A 17915-nucleotide genomic window follows, 5' to 3' on the forward strand; every position below is an offset into this window, starting at 1 on the left:
TTAGTGATTTCAAGGAATGTGTCAATTGTTTTAAAGGAAAACTCACCAACACTAGAAAGTTAGGTTCAAATCGTAGTAAATCCCTACTAGAAATCATACATACTGACATAAGTGGACCTTTTCCAAACAAAACCATTTGTGGAAAATCTTATTTCATATCCTTTACTGATGATTTTTCACGTTATGCATATGTTTATCTCATCTCGAAAAAATCTGAAGCTTTGGAGTGTTTTAAATCTTTTCATTTAGAGGTCGAAAAACAACTTGAAAAACAAATTGTGAGATCTGATAGAGGTGGTGAGTATTTTGGCAAGTACACTGAGGTTGGACAACACAAGGGGCCTTTTGCAAATTATCTTGAACAAAATGGCATCGTAGCACAATATACCACTCCAGGGACCCCTCAACAGAATGGGGTGGCAGAAAGAAGAAATCATACTCTCAAGGATATAATAAGGTCTATGTTTGTACACTCACGTCTTCCTATTTTTCTCTGGGGAGAGGCATTGAAAACCGCAACTTATATTTTGAACCGAGTGCCGAGCAAGTCGGTTAACTTGGTGCCATTTGAAGCATGGACTAGAAGAAAACCGAGTTTCAACCATTTCCATGTTTGGGGATGTAAAGCCGAGGCAAGATTCTACAATCCAATGGAAAAGAAGCTTGATCCAAGAACTACAAGTTGTAGGTTTATTGGATACTCCGAAAAATCAAAAGGGTTTAAGTTTTATTGCCCTAACAGTCATTCCAGAATTATGGAGACACACAATGCTAAGTTTCTCAAGCATTTGGATGAAGATGGTAACAACTCTTCATATTTAATACTATCAGATTTTGAAGAACTACCATAAGAAGGTGAGTTGCTTGAGCAGCAAGCGATTGCCGTGTGCATTCCTTTCGAGCCACAAACATTTCCTACACCTGATAGTCTCCCTGAGCAGCAAGTAGATGGAATGATGAATGATCACCAAATTCCCCATGATGAACAGCAAGGTCCAAACTTTGCAGACGTGGAAGATAATAATATTGATGATCACATACATGGCATAGCTGCTACACCGATTCAGGCACCAGTTAGAAAGTCACAACGAGTTTGCAAGGCTATTACGTTACCAGATTTTGTATATCTTAATGAGGCAGAATATAACGTAGGGGATGATGATGATCCTACATCCTATCATCAAGCAATCTCAAGTACAAGATCAAGGTTATGGAATGAAGCAATGCATGAAGAATTACAGTCTATGGAAAAGAATAGAGTGTGGACCTTAGTACCAAAACCGACAGGGGTTCACAAACTCATAGGTTGCAAGTGGGTCTTTAAAACAAAGAGAGACTCGGAGGGTAAAATTGATAAACATAAAGCGAGACTAGTGACAAAAGGCTTTACACAAAAAGAATGAGTCGATTACAACGAGCCATTTTCTCCTGTCTCAACCAAAGACTCCATGAGAATAATACTAGCCCTCACAACTCATTTTGATTTAGAGCTTCATCAGATGGACATTAAAACATCCTTTCTTAATGGGGATCTTGAAGAAGACATATACATGAGCCAACCACCAGGATTTGTTGAAAGGGGGAAAGAATTAATGGTTTGTAAGTTGAACAAATCGATCTATGGGCTGAAACAGGCTTCGAGGCAATGGAACAAAAAGTTTGATAGTGTGATGGAGAAGTCAGGTTTTCAAGAGAATAAATTGGATGAGTGTGTGTACTTTCAAGTCTGTGGTACCAAGGTAATATTCTTGGTATTGTATGTAGACAACATATTAATGGTCAGCTCAGATATGTTTTTGTTGCAGTCGACCAAGGGCATGTTAGCTCAAAACTTCGATGTGAAAGACTTGGGAGAGTCTCTGTTTGTTTTGGGGATAGAAATAATTAGGGATCGTGCCAAGAGATCCCTTGGTCTTTTACAAAGACAATATATTGATAGGGTGACTAAAAGATTTAACATGGACAAATGTTCAAATAGAGAGCTACCTATTGGAAAAAGAGACAAGTTGATTTGCGAGCAGTGTCCCAAGAATAATCTGGAGAAAGAAGGAATGAAAAACAAGCCGTATGCATCTCTAGTAGGGAGCTTGATGTACGCACAGGTATGTACAAGACCGGATTTAGCCTTTGCAGTGAATGTATTGGCCAGGTTTCAATCAAATCCTGGTGCTTCTCATTGGGTTGCAACTAAAAAGGTCTTGAGGTATCTTAAAAGAACCAGGGATTTTATGTTGACATATAGTCATGTGGATAAACTTGAGCTGGTGGCATTCTTCGACTCTGACTTCGCAAGATGTATAGATGATAGGAGGTCGACTAATGGTTACATTTTTGTGCTAGCTAATGGGGCAGTTTCGTGGAAGAGTTCAAAGCAAAAGAGTATTGCATCTTCTACAATGAAGGCTCAATACATGGGGTGTTACGCAACAACTCAACAAGCCATTTGGCTTAAAAATATGATGAAGGGACTGGTGATTATTGACAACATTGAAAGGCCTCTCAAACTTTATTGTGATAATAAAGCTGCAGTCTTCTTTTCGAAGAATAATAAGAGGTCTTATGAGAGCAAGTTAATGGACATAAAGTTTCTGAAAGTGAGAGATGAAGTGAAGAACGGAACTATTGATGTTGAGTATATCAACACGAATTTGATGGTAGTTGATCCAATGACAAAGGCCTTACCAGTATGAGTCTTCAAGAGGCATGTTTTTAACATGGGAGTAAGAGAGTCATTTGATTCAGTTAATGAGTGGGAGTAAGCACTCTAAAGACTGTGTTGAACTTGTTTTTATTTTGGTTGGTTCTTTTGCTGTCAGTAGCTAGTTGCAGAACAATGTTATGAATTATTATTGTTTTGATAATCTATGCAATTTGTCATTTCAAACAGTTTTGGTACTGAAAGTAATTTTCAGTTTGTTTTGAGGAATCAGTGTATTGTTTGTTGGTTCTCAATATTGTGATTCTGGTAGTAACATAGTGTTCCATGATAAATGTGTATGTAATTATAGAGTATCAAGTACAGGTTATTCGTACTTGGGATTTCTATGGTTTTGCATTTTTCTTGGAATGACAGGTTACTAACTAGAGTGGCAGCAAGTTTTGTAAACTCAATGATCATCATGATTTCTATTGTATTGATGAATATCATTGACATTCAAGTGGGAGAATGTTAGACTACGTGTGAATGACAATGAGATAACAACTAGGTTTCTTGAATTACATGTAAACTCATTATGCGAGTTGTGTGGTTAAAGGAATCTGAGATCCTTGATATAATAGGAGTTGTGGAGTTTAATTATTGTGCAGCCAATCTAAAGGGAGTACTTATCAAGTATTTACTGAGAGATAAGAATCACGATGGGACTTGAATTTGTTATGAAGATAGAGTTTATCACTACTACTGATAGTAGGCCGGTATTAGTGGAACTTTGATAGGATAATTTGGTATATATATACATATTAAAGAAGTCCCTGCTTCCACACAATAAGACTCACGAGAACTAAACCCTATTTACTAGTAGAGGTCATCGCTGTGTGTTGGAAGTAGAAGACAGATTCACTTGTTCATTCAATGGCAGCAACATCAGGTAAGTCGCTTTTGCAGATTGCATATAGGGTTATGTATTGAGGTTGTTCGTGGATGTAATCCTATCACTACGTTGATTATGTTGATGGCTTGTGTGTATATATTAAATCCAACAGATCAACCTTGTGGACAAAGGGAGAGACCTCCAATACTTTCATTAATGTCCAAGAAATCTTCCTTGATTGTGACCGAACACTGGAGGAGAACGAAGATAGGCTGCGTGCTGCCTCGGAGATGGCAGATGTGCTTTATCATGGTATGGCATGGCTCTGCTGGCCTGTAAAGGCGTGAAAATGGAAGAGGTTTTGGAAATTCTTCGGCGTAGGTTTTCCCAGTCGGGTATCGAGGAAAAGAGAAGCCGCAAGTCACAAGCCTAGACACGGGCAGCTCAGTCTGTCAAGTTAAATGATTTGGTTTGAACACCTCTTATGTTTTATCGTTTTATTCACCATATACTGTGGCCTTAATTTGTACAAGGAGTATTTCTGAACCTAAATTTGCAGCTAATTTGGATAGTGTGTGACTTTAAATCTCAGTCATTTGGCTAACTAGTTCCGATCAACGACAAGGATGGCAGTACCGGTGCTCAAACCATTTTAGAGCTCATTTGGAAGTGCTTTTAAAATAACTGAAACTGCTTTTGGTGAAATTATGAAAGAAGCACCAGATATATGCTTCTTGCATTAAGCAATTAAACTTCTTTTCTAGAATTACTTGGATTTTTAATAAGGATTGGTTTCAAAAATATTTTTATTAAAAACGCTTCAGTCATTTTGAAAACATTTATAAATGAGCCCTTATTGTGCTGCAAGTTACAAAGGAGTGGGTTGTTAATAGGAGAACTAAAACAACTATTTAAATAAAAAATAAAAACTTTTTTCCACTGCCAGGATTCGAACCCGGTTGTGATACAAAGCTCAATCCAATTTATGTGCTACAGCGGAATATTGGATGCTAGTAGAAGAATTAAAAAGTTATTTAAAGTGAGAGAACTTGATGCTATTTGTGATAAATAATAAATATTAGCTTCCCAAGGGAATACTCTTTCCAGTTAAGGGATCATGTGAGGCTCATATTAGACCAACTATGATCGAACGATGTGTGACCATAATTTTCTTAGATATGAAACGGCATGTGATCATAATTTTTTTTTGGACATAAAACGATGTGTGATCATAATTTTCTTGGACATAGAATGATGTGTGATCATAATTTTTTTGGACATGAAGTTAGGAAACATGACTATATCTATACTATTTATTTACACTTTCTTATTGGAGTAAATTTTTGTAGTAATGATATTTCAATAATGATCTATAGCATATGTTCAAATTTTGAGAAATCAATATTACTGAGTGAATCCAAAATAATTGATTAGTGTCACAAACTGATTAGTGCTTGAACGCGTAATAGTAGTAGTAAAGACCATCAGAAGTAAAATTTTCCTAAAAAAAAAGTTTATGAATCTAAACTTGGCAACTAAGAGAGAAGTTTGACAAGAACATTAACTATTAATAACTATTTTAGCTGTTAGAACCCTTTGTTCAATGTTGAAGCATATTCAAAGAATACCAAAATCATGAAAAAAAAATTTCTTAAAAAAGAAGGCGATTGAGTTGAATTGATCTTTCATCACACTTCAATCTGCAAATTACTTCTCTGACGTTGTTTAAGCGAAATTCGGCTCTCCAAGCATGTAAAAACACGACCAACTTTGCCAATTCCACGAATGCTGATCTTCCAATGGCTTTCGTCATTAAAATTGTACATGATTAAATGTTCTCCGAACACCATCAAATCATGGGACTTTGTCCAGAAGCCGGAATGTTTTAACTTCGAATATGGGATGGAGACCCTCATTTTAGTCCAAGACTCCCTCACTCCATATTCCGTCATGACCCAAAACTCGTTATATGTCCCACCACGAGGACAAGAATAATACGTTATGCATAACCATTGCCTGAAGACTCCCAGTTTCATTCTCGGATTAGTACTTCCGACATAACCACATTCAAGCGGGAGCGGAATTTCTCGAACCCTCTCCTCCCCCGTTAGAGCGACAGAAACAATCAGCCGTGACTAGTCTTCGAGTCTTTCCCTGAACCAATGGAGATCTCCATTCAGCATAATCCCTTGTTCACTTGCATAAAATCTGTAGGGAAATGATCCCTCGATCTTTCTCCAAGAATCGGTTTCCAGCATATAAACACTAAACACAACGTCTTCATGAAAATCACCGAGCAAGAGGTTGATTAAGCGATTGTGTTTTGTGTAGAGTCCCTTAACCACCTTGTGTTCATAAGGGAAGTGATCAAATCCAATCCCATATAGATTGATTGAACTACGATACTTCTCTTCTTTTGGTGTTTCTGGTAGTTTCTTGGTTTCCTTTGTGGAGGGGTTAACCAAATATTGTTGGTATTTTACAGTTTACTAACTCAATACCAAAATATGTGGGTGATAAGTTTACAAACTCTATCACACCTCTTTCACTTTGCACTCTCAAATAAAATTGGACAAAGAAAGAAATAGAGAAAGGAGGGAAGCAACAAGCTTTGGCAAAACACTTGGACTTTGATATATGAAAAAGGTTTACAAACTGTTGGAATAAGAAAGCTTACAAGCTTCTTCACAATTGGAAGTGGGATTCGGATGGGATGATTTACAATGCTTGAGAACTTGGGTATTTATAGCAAACCAAATGATTAAACTAAGATTATTTATTACCACACAAAACACATTAATTGCACCTAATAATTTTTATTCAACCATACCTAACATTGCCTAACTTTCAATGCCTAACTTTGACATTGATTTTCAACAATAGCAACCTATTTTGATTTGAATTTCCAACACACCTCCTCAAATCAAAACGCCTTCATTCCTAGCATTTCACGCAGTAGCCGGAATGTTTCAATTGACAATGGCTTTGTGAAGATGTCTGCCACTTGTTCCTTGGTGTGACAGTAGACAAGTTCAATTGTCTTTTGCTTCACATGGTCCCTTAGAAAATGGAACCTGGTATCAATGTGCTTGCTCCTTCCATGTTGAACAGGATTCTTTGCAAGTTTGATTGCAGACACGTTATCTACATGAATCACAGTCGATTCCACTTGTGGATGACACACTGACTTCAACAGATTTCTTAACCAAATTGCCTCACACACGGTTGAGGCTACAACAACATACTCGGCTTCACATGATGACAAAGCAACAATTGATTGCTTCTTTGAAGTCCATGAGAAAGCTGTTGATCCTAGAAAAAACACATAGCCAGTTGTGCTTTTCCTTTCATCTTGGTCACCTCCCCAATCACTATCTGAATAACCAAATAATTTTGCATCTTCACCAAAATTATAAAATAGACCATAGTTTAGAGTACCTCTTATGTACCTTAAAATTCTCTTGGCGGCCAGCCAATGAGACTCCCTTGGTGTTTCCATGTATCGACTCACGAGTCCAACACCATAAACTATATCAGGTCTTGTGATTGTAAGGTACCTTAGGCTTCCAACGAGGCTTTTGTACACTGTTGAGTTTACAAACTCACCCTCTCCTCCTTTGGACAGCTTCAATCCAGTTGCGACTGGGGTATTGACAGTGTTGCACTTGTCCATATTGAACTTCTTCAATATGTCTCTCATGTACCTTTGTTGAGAGATGTAGATACCATCACTTTCTTGCTTCACTTCTATGCCAAGAAAGTATGACATTAATCCATTGTCAGTCATCTCGAATTCACTGAACATGGATTGCTTGAACTCATGGAACATTGCCTCATTGTTTCCTGTAAACAATAAATCATCTACATAGAGACAAATAATTAAGAACTCCCCTTTTTCACCATTCTTCATGTAAACTGAATGCTCGTATGGACATTTCTGAAATCCATTTTGGTGAAGGTAGTTGTCGATCCTTGAGTTCCAAGCTCGTGGTGCTTGCTTGAGGCCGTACAAAGCCTTCTTCAAACGATACACCTTATCTTCTTCTCCTTGTACTTGGAAGCCTTCCGGTTGTTCCACGTACACTTCTTCCTCAAGTACTCCATTAAGGAAGGCTGACTTGACATCTAGTTGATAAATTTTCCATTTATGATGTGCGGCAAGAGAGATTAGCAATCTTACCGTGTCAAGTCTCGCAACTGGAGCATAGACTTCATCATAGTCCACTCCATACTTCTGTTTGTAGCCCTTTGCTACAAGCCTTGATTTGTATCGATCCACACTCCCATCTGCAGTGCGTTTGATCCTGTAAACCCACTTGACACCAATAGCCTTCTGATTTGGTGGGAGCTTTGTCAGCTCCCAAGTGTCATTCTTCTCGATGGCATGGATCTCTTCTTCCATGGCTTTCTTCCAACAATCTTCTTCCACAACTTCATTGAATGAGAAAGGCTCGTGGTCTGCATACAAGCTATAAAGGTTGGTTTCTTCTTCTTCTTCTTGTCCATAAATCTCTGTGAGACTCCTTAACCTCACTGGAGTTGAGGAGCTGCTTTCCTCACTAGATGTAGGACCACTCCTTGCAATTCTGTGCACTGGAGTTGTTGTGATTGTTTGAGCAGGCTGTTGCTCAATCAGTGGTACAACTTCTGGTTCTTCAAAATCAGTGGAGACGATCTTCTCTTTACTGACTTCTTTGTTGTTCCACGTCCATGTCTCTTCCTCACTGAAGATGACATCTCTACTAACCACTAGTTTGCCAGTTAGTGGGTTGTAGAGCTTGTATGCCTTGGACTCTTCACTATAGCCCACAAACACACACTTCTCACCTCTATCATCAAGTTTCCTCCTCTTGGCTTCTGGAACTTGAGCATATGCAAGATTGCTAATCTCTCTTGCCGCACATCATAAATGGAAAATTTATCAACTAGATGTCAAGTCACGCAACTGGAGCATAGACTTCATCATAGTCCACTCCATACTTCTATTTGTAGCCCTTTGCTACAAGCCTTGATTTGTATCGATCCACACTCCCATCTGCAGTGCGTTTGATCTTGTAAACCCACTTGACACCAATAGCCTTCTGATTTGGTGGGAGCTTTGTCAGCTCCCAAGTGTCATTCTTCTCGATGGCATGGATCTCTTCTTCCATGGCTTTCTTCCAACAATCTTCTTCCACAGCTTCATTGAATGAGAAAGGCTCGTGGTCTGCATACAAGCAGAAAAGGTTGGTTTCTTCTTCTTCTTCTTGTCCATAAATCTCTGTGAGACTCCTTAACCTCACTGGAGTTGAGGAGCTGCTTTCCTCACTAGATGTAGGACCACTCCTTGCAATTCTGTGCACTGGAGTTGTTGTGATTGTTTGAGCAGGCTGTTGCTCAATCGGTGGTACAACTTCTGGTTCTTCAAAATCAGTGGAGACGATCTTCTCTTTACTGACTTCTTTGTTGTTCCACGTCCATGTCTCTTCCTCACTGAAGATGACATCTCTACTAACCACTAGTTTGCCAGTTAGTGGGTTGTAGAGCTTGTATGCCTTGGACTCTTCACTATAGCCCACAAACACACACTTCTCACCTCTATCATCAAGTTTCCTCCTCTTGGCTTCTGGAACTTGAGCATATGCAAGATTGCTAATCTCTCTTGCCGCACATCATAAATGGAAAATTTATCAACTAGATGTCAAGTCACGCAACTGGAGCATAGACTTCATCATAGTCCACTCCATACTTCTATTTGTAGCCCTTTGCTACAAGCCTTGATTTGTATCGATCCACACTCCCATCTGCAGTGCGTTTGATCTTGTAAACCCACTTGACACCAATAGCCTTCTGATTTGGTGGGAGCTTTGTCAGCTCCCAAGTGTCATTCTTCTCGATGGCATGGATCTCTTCTTCCATGGCTTTCTTCCAACAATCTTCTTCCACAGCTTCATTGAATGAGAAAGGCTCGTGGTCTGCATACAAGCAGAAAAGGTTGGTTTCTTCTTCTTCTTCTTGTCCATAAATCTCTGTGAGACTCCTTAACCTCACTGGAGTTGAGGAGCTGCTTTCCTCACTAGATGTAGGACCACTCCTTGCAATTCTGTGCACTGGAGTTGTTGTGATTGTTTGAGCAGGCTGTTGCTCAATCGGTGGTACAACTTCTGGTTCTTCAAAATCAGTGGAGACGATCTTCTCTTTACTAACTTCTTTGTTGTTCCACGTCCATGTCTCTTCCTCACTGAAGATGACATCTCTACTAACCACTAGTTTGCCAGTTAGTGGGTTGTAGAGCTTGTATGCCTTGGACTCTTCACTATAGCCCACAAACACACACTTCTCACCTCTATCATCAAGTTTCCTCCTCTTGGCTTCTGGAACTTGAGCATATGCAAGATTGCTAATCTCTCTTGCCGCACATCATAAATGGAAAATTTATCAACTAGATGTCAAGTCACGCAACTGGAGCATAGACTTCATCATAGTCCACTCCATACTTCTGTTTGTAGCCCTTTGCTACAAGCCTTGATTTGTATCGATCCACACTCCCATCTGCAGTGCGTTTGATCTTGTAAACCCACTTGACACCAATAGCCTTCTGATTTGGTGGGAGCTTTGTCAGCTCCCAAGTGTCATTCTTCTCGATGGCATGGATCTCTTCTTCCATGGCTTTCTTCCAACAATCTTCTTCCACAGCTTCATTGAATGAGAAAGGCTCGTGGTCTGCATACAAGCAGAAAAGGTTGGTTTCTTCTTCTTCTTCTTGTCCATAAATCTCTGTGAGACTCCTTAACCTCACTGGAGTTGAGGAGCTGCTTTCCTCACTAGATGTAGGACCACTCCTTGCAATTCTGTGCACTGGAGTTGTTGTGATTGTTTGAGCAGGCTGTTGCTCAATCGGTGGTACAACTTCTGGTTCTTCAAAATCAGTGGAGACGATCTTCTCTTTACTGACTTCTTTGTTGTTCCACGTCCATGTCTCTTCCTCACTGAAGATGACATCTCTACTAACCACTAGTTTGCCAGTTAGTGGGTTGTAGAGCTTGTATGCCTTGGACTCTTCACTATAGCCCACAAACACACACTTCTCACCTCTATCATCAAGTTTCCTCCTCTTGGCTTCTGGAACTTGAGCATATGCAACACACCCAAAAATTCTTAGGTGTGTAACATTCGGCTTGTATCCACTCCAAGCCTCTTGTGGTGTCATCCTCTTGACACTCTTTGTTGGACATCGATTCAACAAATAAATCGAACAAGCTACAGCTTCTGCCCATAACTCTTTTGGCAAATTCTTCTCCTTAAGCATGGACCTTGTCATGTCAAGGATGGTTCGATTCTTTCTTTCGGCTATCCCATTTTGCTGTGGGGTATAGGCAGCAGTAAGTTGATGCCTAATTCCTTGCTCCTTGCAGTATGCTTGGAAAGCATTGGAGGTGTACTCTCCACCTCTATCTGATCTCACAGCCACAAGCTTGTGGTTACTTTCTGCCTCTGTGAGTGCCTTGAACTCCTTGAAAATTTTTAGGGCAGCTGACTTCTCCTTGAGAAAATAGACCCAAGTCTTTCTACTGAAATCATCAATGAAGGTAATAAAATACCTATTACCTCCATAAGACATGGGATCCAATGGACCACATATATCTGTGTGCACCAACTGCAGTGGTGCCTTTGCTCTCCATGTATCACCAACAGGGAACGATAGTCGTGCTTGCTTGCCAAGCACACAACCTTCACATACTTGGCGTGTGGCTTCAATCTGGGGTAGACCACGAACCATTCCTCCACTTGACAGCAACTTTAGGCCATTGAAATTAAGATGGCCAAATCGAAGATGCCATTTCCATGACTCATCTTCCATTACACCGATGTTGCAGCTTCCAATCTTTGTGTTCAAATTCAACGGAAACATCCGGTTCTTTGACATTCGAACACGTGCAATAAGTTTTCTCCTTGCATTCCTGAGAGTGAGAAGCATGTTCTCCATATGTATAATGTACCCTTTCTGGAGCAGTTGACCAATGCTCAGAATGTTGCTCTTCATACCTGGTATGTAGTAGGTATCGGAGATGTATTCTTCTCTTCCATCCTTCTGGATGATCTTGATCTTCCCTTTGCCTTCAACTGGCAACTTTGAGGAGTCACCAAGACTTACAGATCCATAGGCCCCTTTTTTGAGTTCGGCAAAAAACTCCTTCTTTCCACATATGTGATTACTTGCACCAGAGTCCAAATACCAAACATCTTGTTGGCTACTGGAATCATGGTGTGCTAGTAAGACTGTAAGTTCTTCATCAGTATTTCACTTGATTCTGCCATGTTGACATGCTCACCATTTTTATGTGAACATTCATTGGCATAATGTCCATATTGCTTACAATTGTGACACTGGATATGCGCCTTTCCTCGAGTAGATCTCCACTCCTGAGACTGACCTTGATTTTGTGCATAGCCTCGACCTCTTCCTCGGGCTCGTCCTCGGCTACGGTTGGATGAGCTCCCACGACGTGAGTTCCACTGCCCACGACCTTTATTTGGTTTGTCAATATTCAACTTTGACTCCAAAGCTTGCTCTAGCGTTGTGGGGCTTGTATTCTTCTGAATGCGTTGCTCGTGAACTAGGAGGGATCCTAGTAGCTCTTCTGCGCTCATCACCTCCAAATCCTTGGATTCCTCAATGGCAGTCACCACATGCTCAAACTTAGATGTGAGTGACCGGAGTATCTTCTCCACAACTCGTACTTCATCGAGTCTCTCGCCATTTCTCCTCATCTGATTTACTATCACAATGAGCCTTGAGTGATAGTCGGAGATGCTCTCCCCTTCATTCATATGAGCAGTTTCAAAATCTGCTCGAAGTGATTGTAACCTCACTTTCTTGACTCGATCTACTCCTTTGTAGATTGTACTGAGTGTATCCCATACTTGCTTGCTCGTTGTTGCTTCTGCAACCTTCTCGAACGTTGAATCTTCCAAACCCTGGTATAGAAGATACAGCGCATTTTGGTCCTTCTTTCGTAAGTCCTTGAGAGTGTTCCTTTGATCCGCAGTATATACGGCTTCTTGCTCGGCAGTGGGTACAACATACCCACTACTGACAACTTCCCATAGCTCCTGTGATCCAAACAATGCTTTGAATTGGATGCACCATCTTTCATAATTTTCTTTCTTCAATGTGGGAACTTGGAGTTGCACTAAGTTGGACGCCATAACTGCTGCACCTGCCAGAATGGTATTCTGGCTCTGATACCAATTGTTGGTATTTTACAGTTTACTAACTCAATACCAAAATATGTGGGTGATAAGTTTACAAACTCTATCACACCTCTTTCACTTTGCACTCTCAAATAAAATTGGACAAAGAAAGAAATAGAGAAAGGAGGGAAGCAACAAGCTTTGGCAAAACACTTGGACTTTGATATATGAAAAAGGTTTACAAACTGTTGGAATAAGAAAGCTTACAAGCTTCTTCACAATTGGAAGTGGGATTCGGATGGGATGATTTACAATGCTTGAGAACTTGGGTATTTATAGCAAACCAAATGATTAAACTAAGATTATTTATTACCACACAAAACACATTAATTGCACCTAATAATTTTTATTCAACCATACCTAACATTGCCTAACTTTCAATGCCTAACTTTGACATTGATTTTCAACAATAGCAACCTATTTTGATTTGAATTTCCAACAAATATAACCTCGAGTCGCACAGCATGCATAACAACAGGTCGTTGCAGGAACACAACAGAGAAACCCAAACACCCGACACTTCGCTATAAACATAATTGTGTTTGATGGCTGCTACTACACTTCGATCACCGGTAGGATCATCGTGATACTTATGATCGAGAAACTTGTCGAGATGCACGGAGTGGAGGCCATTATGTGCCGCATCAGTAAACATGACGCTTCGTGTTTGGCAGTGTAGACGGTCTTTGTCTTTGATCGCTATGATGAATTGCGTTGTGACGAATTTGGAGTTGGAGATCAGAGAACGCCATGACTTTGAGACGCACTCAAAGCGGCAGAAGGACTTAACTGGCAACCATGAAAGAATCTCTTGTATGACCTCGGGCGGAAGGTTGTTCGGTTTTTCCCTCAGCTGGCTTTTCATTCTCTCGAAGACAAAGAGAGAACTAATTCATCAGCAACCTATATATTAGGGTAATTTGCTTGTTATTCCAGTCCTAGTCGAGTTTTAAGTCCTGCAATGTTGGCATTGAACAAGGAATCCGGCAGGGTTAAGGGTCCCTAATCCCCATCAAAAGCTAATTAAGAAGTCTGATTAAACAGTTTACCAGAAGGACTCTACTCTCGAAAACTTCAGAATTTTTGCCGCATTTCCTTTCCTCGTAGTCGAAAACCATATTTTCACTGTAAGCCATTGTTCATGGTTTTCTCTCATTCCAGGGAAGAGGCGGACGAGCTATGCCGAACATTAGAGGAGAACGAAGATAGGCTGCGTGCTGCCTCGGAGATGGCAGATGTGCTTTATCATGGCATGGCTCTGCTGGGCCGTAAAAGCGTGAAAATGGAAGAGGTTCTGGAAATTCTTCGGCGTAGGTTTTCTCAGTCGAGTATCGAGGAAAAGAGAAACCGCAAGTCACAAGCCTAGACGCGGGCAGCTCAGTCCGTCAAAGTTGAAATCATCTGCTTTGATCACCTTTTCTCTTGTATCGTTGTATTCACTATATACTGTGGTCTTAATTTGCTAGAAGGAGTATTTCTGAACGTAAATTTGAAGATAATTTGAGTACTGTGTGTGATTTTAAATCTCAGTCATTTGGTTAACTAGTTCCGATCAACGGCAAAGATGGCAGTACCGGCGCTCAAACCATTTTAGAGTTCATTTGGAAGAACTTTTAAAATGATTGAAAGTGTTTTTGATGAAATTAATTTTGGATTCCAAAAGTACTTTAGGTGTTTTTTGGAAGAAGCATCATATATATGCTTCTTGCATGAAGCACTTAAACTGTTTTTCTATGATCTACCTGAATTTTTACTAAGGATTGGTTTCAAAAATATGAAAGCATTTTTGGTGAAATTAATTTTGGATTTCAAAAGCACTTTAGGTGCTTTTCGGAAGAAGTACCAGATATATGCTTCTTGCAGGAAGCACTTAAACTGTTTTTCTAGGATCTACTTAGATTTTTACTAAGAATTGGTTTCAAAAATATTTTCATTGAAAGCGCTTTCTTAAATTGCTTTTTCAGGATCTATTTGGATTTATATTAAGGATTGGTTTCAAAAATATTTTCATCAAAAATGTTTTCAGTCATTTTAAAAACACTTCTAAATGAGTTTTTATCGTGCTGCAAGTTACAAAGGAGTGTTCTAAATGAGCCTTTATTGTGCTACAAGTTACAAAGGAGTGTTGTTAACAGGAGGATTTAAAAATTATTTAAATAAAAAATAAAAAGGTTTTTTCGCTGCCGGGATTCGAACCCAGTTGTGATACAATGCTCAACCAATTTATGTGCTACAGCGGAATATTTATTGATGGTAAAAGAATTAAAAAGTTATTTAAAGTGAAAGAACTTGATGCTATTTGTCACATCTACTAATTAATAAAACACTCATTGTCAACCAAAATTTTATAAAATTACCAGTTTAATCCTCTAATTAAAACAGAACATGAATAAGAAATATGGGGTAGAAATGAAATTTCACACAACCAAATTTTTTTGTTTTTTTTAAGTCTCACCTACATATAATCCTAATATATCTCTAATTAAAATAAAAATAAAAAAATAAAAAAACTTCTCACTCCCACATTCTCTATCACTCTCTTCCTCTCTTCTTCTATTTCAAAAACAAAAACAAAAAATTTTCTCACACTTTGTGCGTGTCTATATGCTAGTAAATAATAAATATTATCTTCCCAGGGGAATACTCTTTCCAGTTAAGAGATCATATGAGGCTCATATTAGACCAACTATGATCGAATGATGTGTGATCATAATTTGCTTAGATATGAAACGGCCTGTGATCATAATTTTTGGACATAAAACGATTTGTGATCATAATTTTCTTGGATATAAAACGATGTGTGAACATAATTTTTTTGGACATGAATTTAGGAAAACATGACTATATCTATACTATTTATTTACACTTTTTTATTGGAGTAAATTTTTGTAGTAATGATCTATAGCATATGTTCAAATTATGAGAAATCAATATTACTGAGTGAATCCAAATAATTGATTAGTGCCACAAACTGATTAGTGCTTGAAGGCGTAATAGTAGTAGTAAAGACCATCAGAAGTAAAATTTTCCTAAAAAAAAAAGTTCATGGATCTAAACTTGGTAACTAAGAGAAAAGTTTTACAAGAACATTAACTATTAATCACGATTTTAGCTATTAGAACCCTTTGTTCAATGTTGAAGCATATTCAAAGAACACCAAAATCATGAAAAAAAAAAAAGTATTAAAAACAAGGCGATTGAGCTGAATTGATCTTTCTTCACGCTTCAATCTTCAAATTACTCCTCTGACGTTGTTTAAGCGAAATAAGGCTCTCCAAGCACGTAAAAACACGACCAACTTTCCAGATTCCACGAATGCTAATCTTCCAATGGCTTTCGTCATTAAAATTGTACATGATTAACTGTTCTCCGAACACCATCAAATCATGGGACTTTGGTCTGGTTTGGTACCGATGTGATTCTGAAAAAAGTTGGTATCAAAAAAAGTTGGGAGCTGTTTTTGTGTTTGGTACCGATTTTTTTTCACATTTGTTTTACATAAAAATTTACCAAACACTATAATACTGTTTTTTTTTTCAAAAGCACTTTTACAAAAAAATTTACCAAACACTCTGCTGCTTTATTTCACAGCTGCTTATTCTCACAACACAGCAGAATCAGCTTTTTTTCAAAGCACAGCAATACCAAACCAGCCCTTTGTCCAGAAACCGGAATGTTTTAACTTCGAATATGGGATGGAGACCCTCATTTTAGTCCAAGACTCCCTCACTCCATATTCCGTCATGACCCAAAACTCGTTATATGTCCCACCACGAGGACAAGAATAATACGTTATGCATAGCCATTGTCTGAAGACTCCCAGTTTCATCCTCCGATTAGTACTTCCGACATAACCACATTCAAGCGGGAGCGGAATTTCTCGAATCCTCTCCTCCCCCGTTAGAGCGACGGAAACAATCAACCGTGACTGGTCTTCTAGTCTTTCCCCGAACCAATGGAGATCTCCATTCAGCATAATCCCTTGTTCACTTGCATAAAATCTGTAGGGAAATGATCCCTCGATCTTTCTCCAAGAATCGGTTTCCAGCGTATAAACACTAAACACAACGTCTTCATGAAAATCACCGAGCAAGAGGTTGATTAAGCGATTGTGTTTCGTGTAGAGTCCCTTAACCACCTTGTGTTCATAAGTGGAGTGATCAAATCCAATCCCATATAGATTGATTGAACTACGATACTTCTCTTCTTTTGGTATTTCTGGTAGTTTCTTGGTTTCCTTGGTGGAGGGGTTAACCAAATATAACCTCGAGTCGCACAGCATGCATAACAACAGGTCGTTGCAGGAACACAACAGGGAAACCCAAACACCCGACACTTCGCTATAAACATACTCGTGCTCGATGGCTGCTACTACACTTCGATCACCGGTATCATTAGGTCATCGTGATACTTGTGATCGAGAAACTTGTCGAGATGCACGGAGTGGAGGCCATTATGTGCCGCATCAGTAAACGTGACGCTTTGTGTTTGGCAGTGTAGACGGTCTTTGTCTTTGATCGCTTTGATGAAGTGCGTTGTGAGGAATTTGGGGTCGGAGATCAGAGAACGCCATGACTTTGAGACGCAGTCAAAGCGGCGTAAGGACTTAACTTGCCACCATGAAAGAATCTCGTGTATGACCTCGGGCGGACGGTTGTTAGGGTTTTCCCTCAGCTGGCTTTTCATTCTCTCGAAGACAAAGAGAGAGAACTAATTCATCAGCAACTTATATATTAGGGTAATTTGCTCGTTATTCTAGTCCTAGTCGAGTTTTAAGTCCTGCAATGTTGGTATTGAACAGGGAATCCGGCAGGGTTAAGGGTCCCTAATCCCCATCAAAAGCTAATTAAGGAGTCTGATGAAACAGTTCACCAGAAGAACTCTAAAACTAATTTCCGAAATAATACAGAGAAATTTTAAATGAAATTAATTAGAACAATCCTTAATGCATCATTTCCGAAATAATACAATTTTTCCGGTATGCTAATCCAGTCGCTTCGTAATTAGATAAACAAGTACAATCACATGACAAAAGGTTCACATTCATGTATTTACCGGGCCTGGAATCACGAACATGTGAGATTCATCAAGAAAACAGCCGAAAAAATAGTCCACCAGAAGTGCAGTGTTCATCCACATTGTCTGTAAAGC

At 39.2% G+C, this 17915-nt stretch overlaps 2 protein-coding genes across 2 annotated transcripts; one reads left to right on the plus strand and one right to left on the minus strand.

Annotated features, from left to right (window-relative positions):
• Window positions 1–13417: 13417 nt before the first annotated feature.
• On the plus strand, window positions 13418–14130 carry LOC137714304 (histidine biosynthesis bifunctional protein hisIE, chloroplastic-like). Its single transcript, XM_068453546.1, has 2 exons — window positions 13418–13596; window positions 13926–14130. Exons 1-2 carry the CDS (start codon window positions 13418–13420, stop codon window positions 14128–14130), a joined length of 384 nt encoding a protein of 127 aa, XP_068309647.1.
• A 2262-nt stretch (window positions 14131–16392) lies between these two features.
• On the minus strand, window positions 16393–17046 carry LOC137714305 (F-box/kelch-repeat protein At3g06240-like). Its single transcript, XM_068453547.1, has one exon. The coding sequence runs from the start codon at window positions 17044–17046 to the stop codon at window positions 16393–16395; it is 654 nt and encodes a 217-aa protein (XP_068309648.1).
• Between the last annotated feature and the right edge of the window lie 869 nt (window positions 17047–17915).

Source organism: Pyrus communis, chromosome 14 (assembly GCF_963583255.1).
Source record: "Pyrus communis chromosome 14, drPyrComm1.1, whole genome shotgun sequence".
Classification (NCBI taxonomy): Eukaryota; Viridiplantae; Streptophyta; class Magnoliopsida; order Rosales; family Rosaceae; genus Pyrus; species Pyrus communis.

Coding starts and splice junctions, on each gene's coding strand:
- LOC137714305 (XM_068453547.1), bottom strand. CDS start 17,046: ATGCTGTGCGACTCGAGGTTATATTTGGTTAACCCCTCCACCAAGGAA.
- LOC137714304 (XM_068453546.1), top strand. CDS start 13,418: ATGACGCTTCGTGTTTGGCAGTGTAGACGGTCTTTGTCTTTGATCGCT. Junction 13,597..13,925: donor TGTATGACCTCGGGCGGAAG/GTTGTTCGGTTT, acceptor CTCTCATTCCAG/GGAAGAGGCGGACGAGCTAT.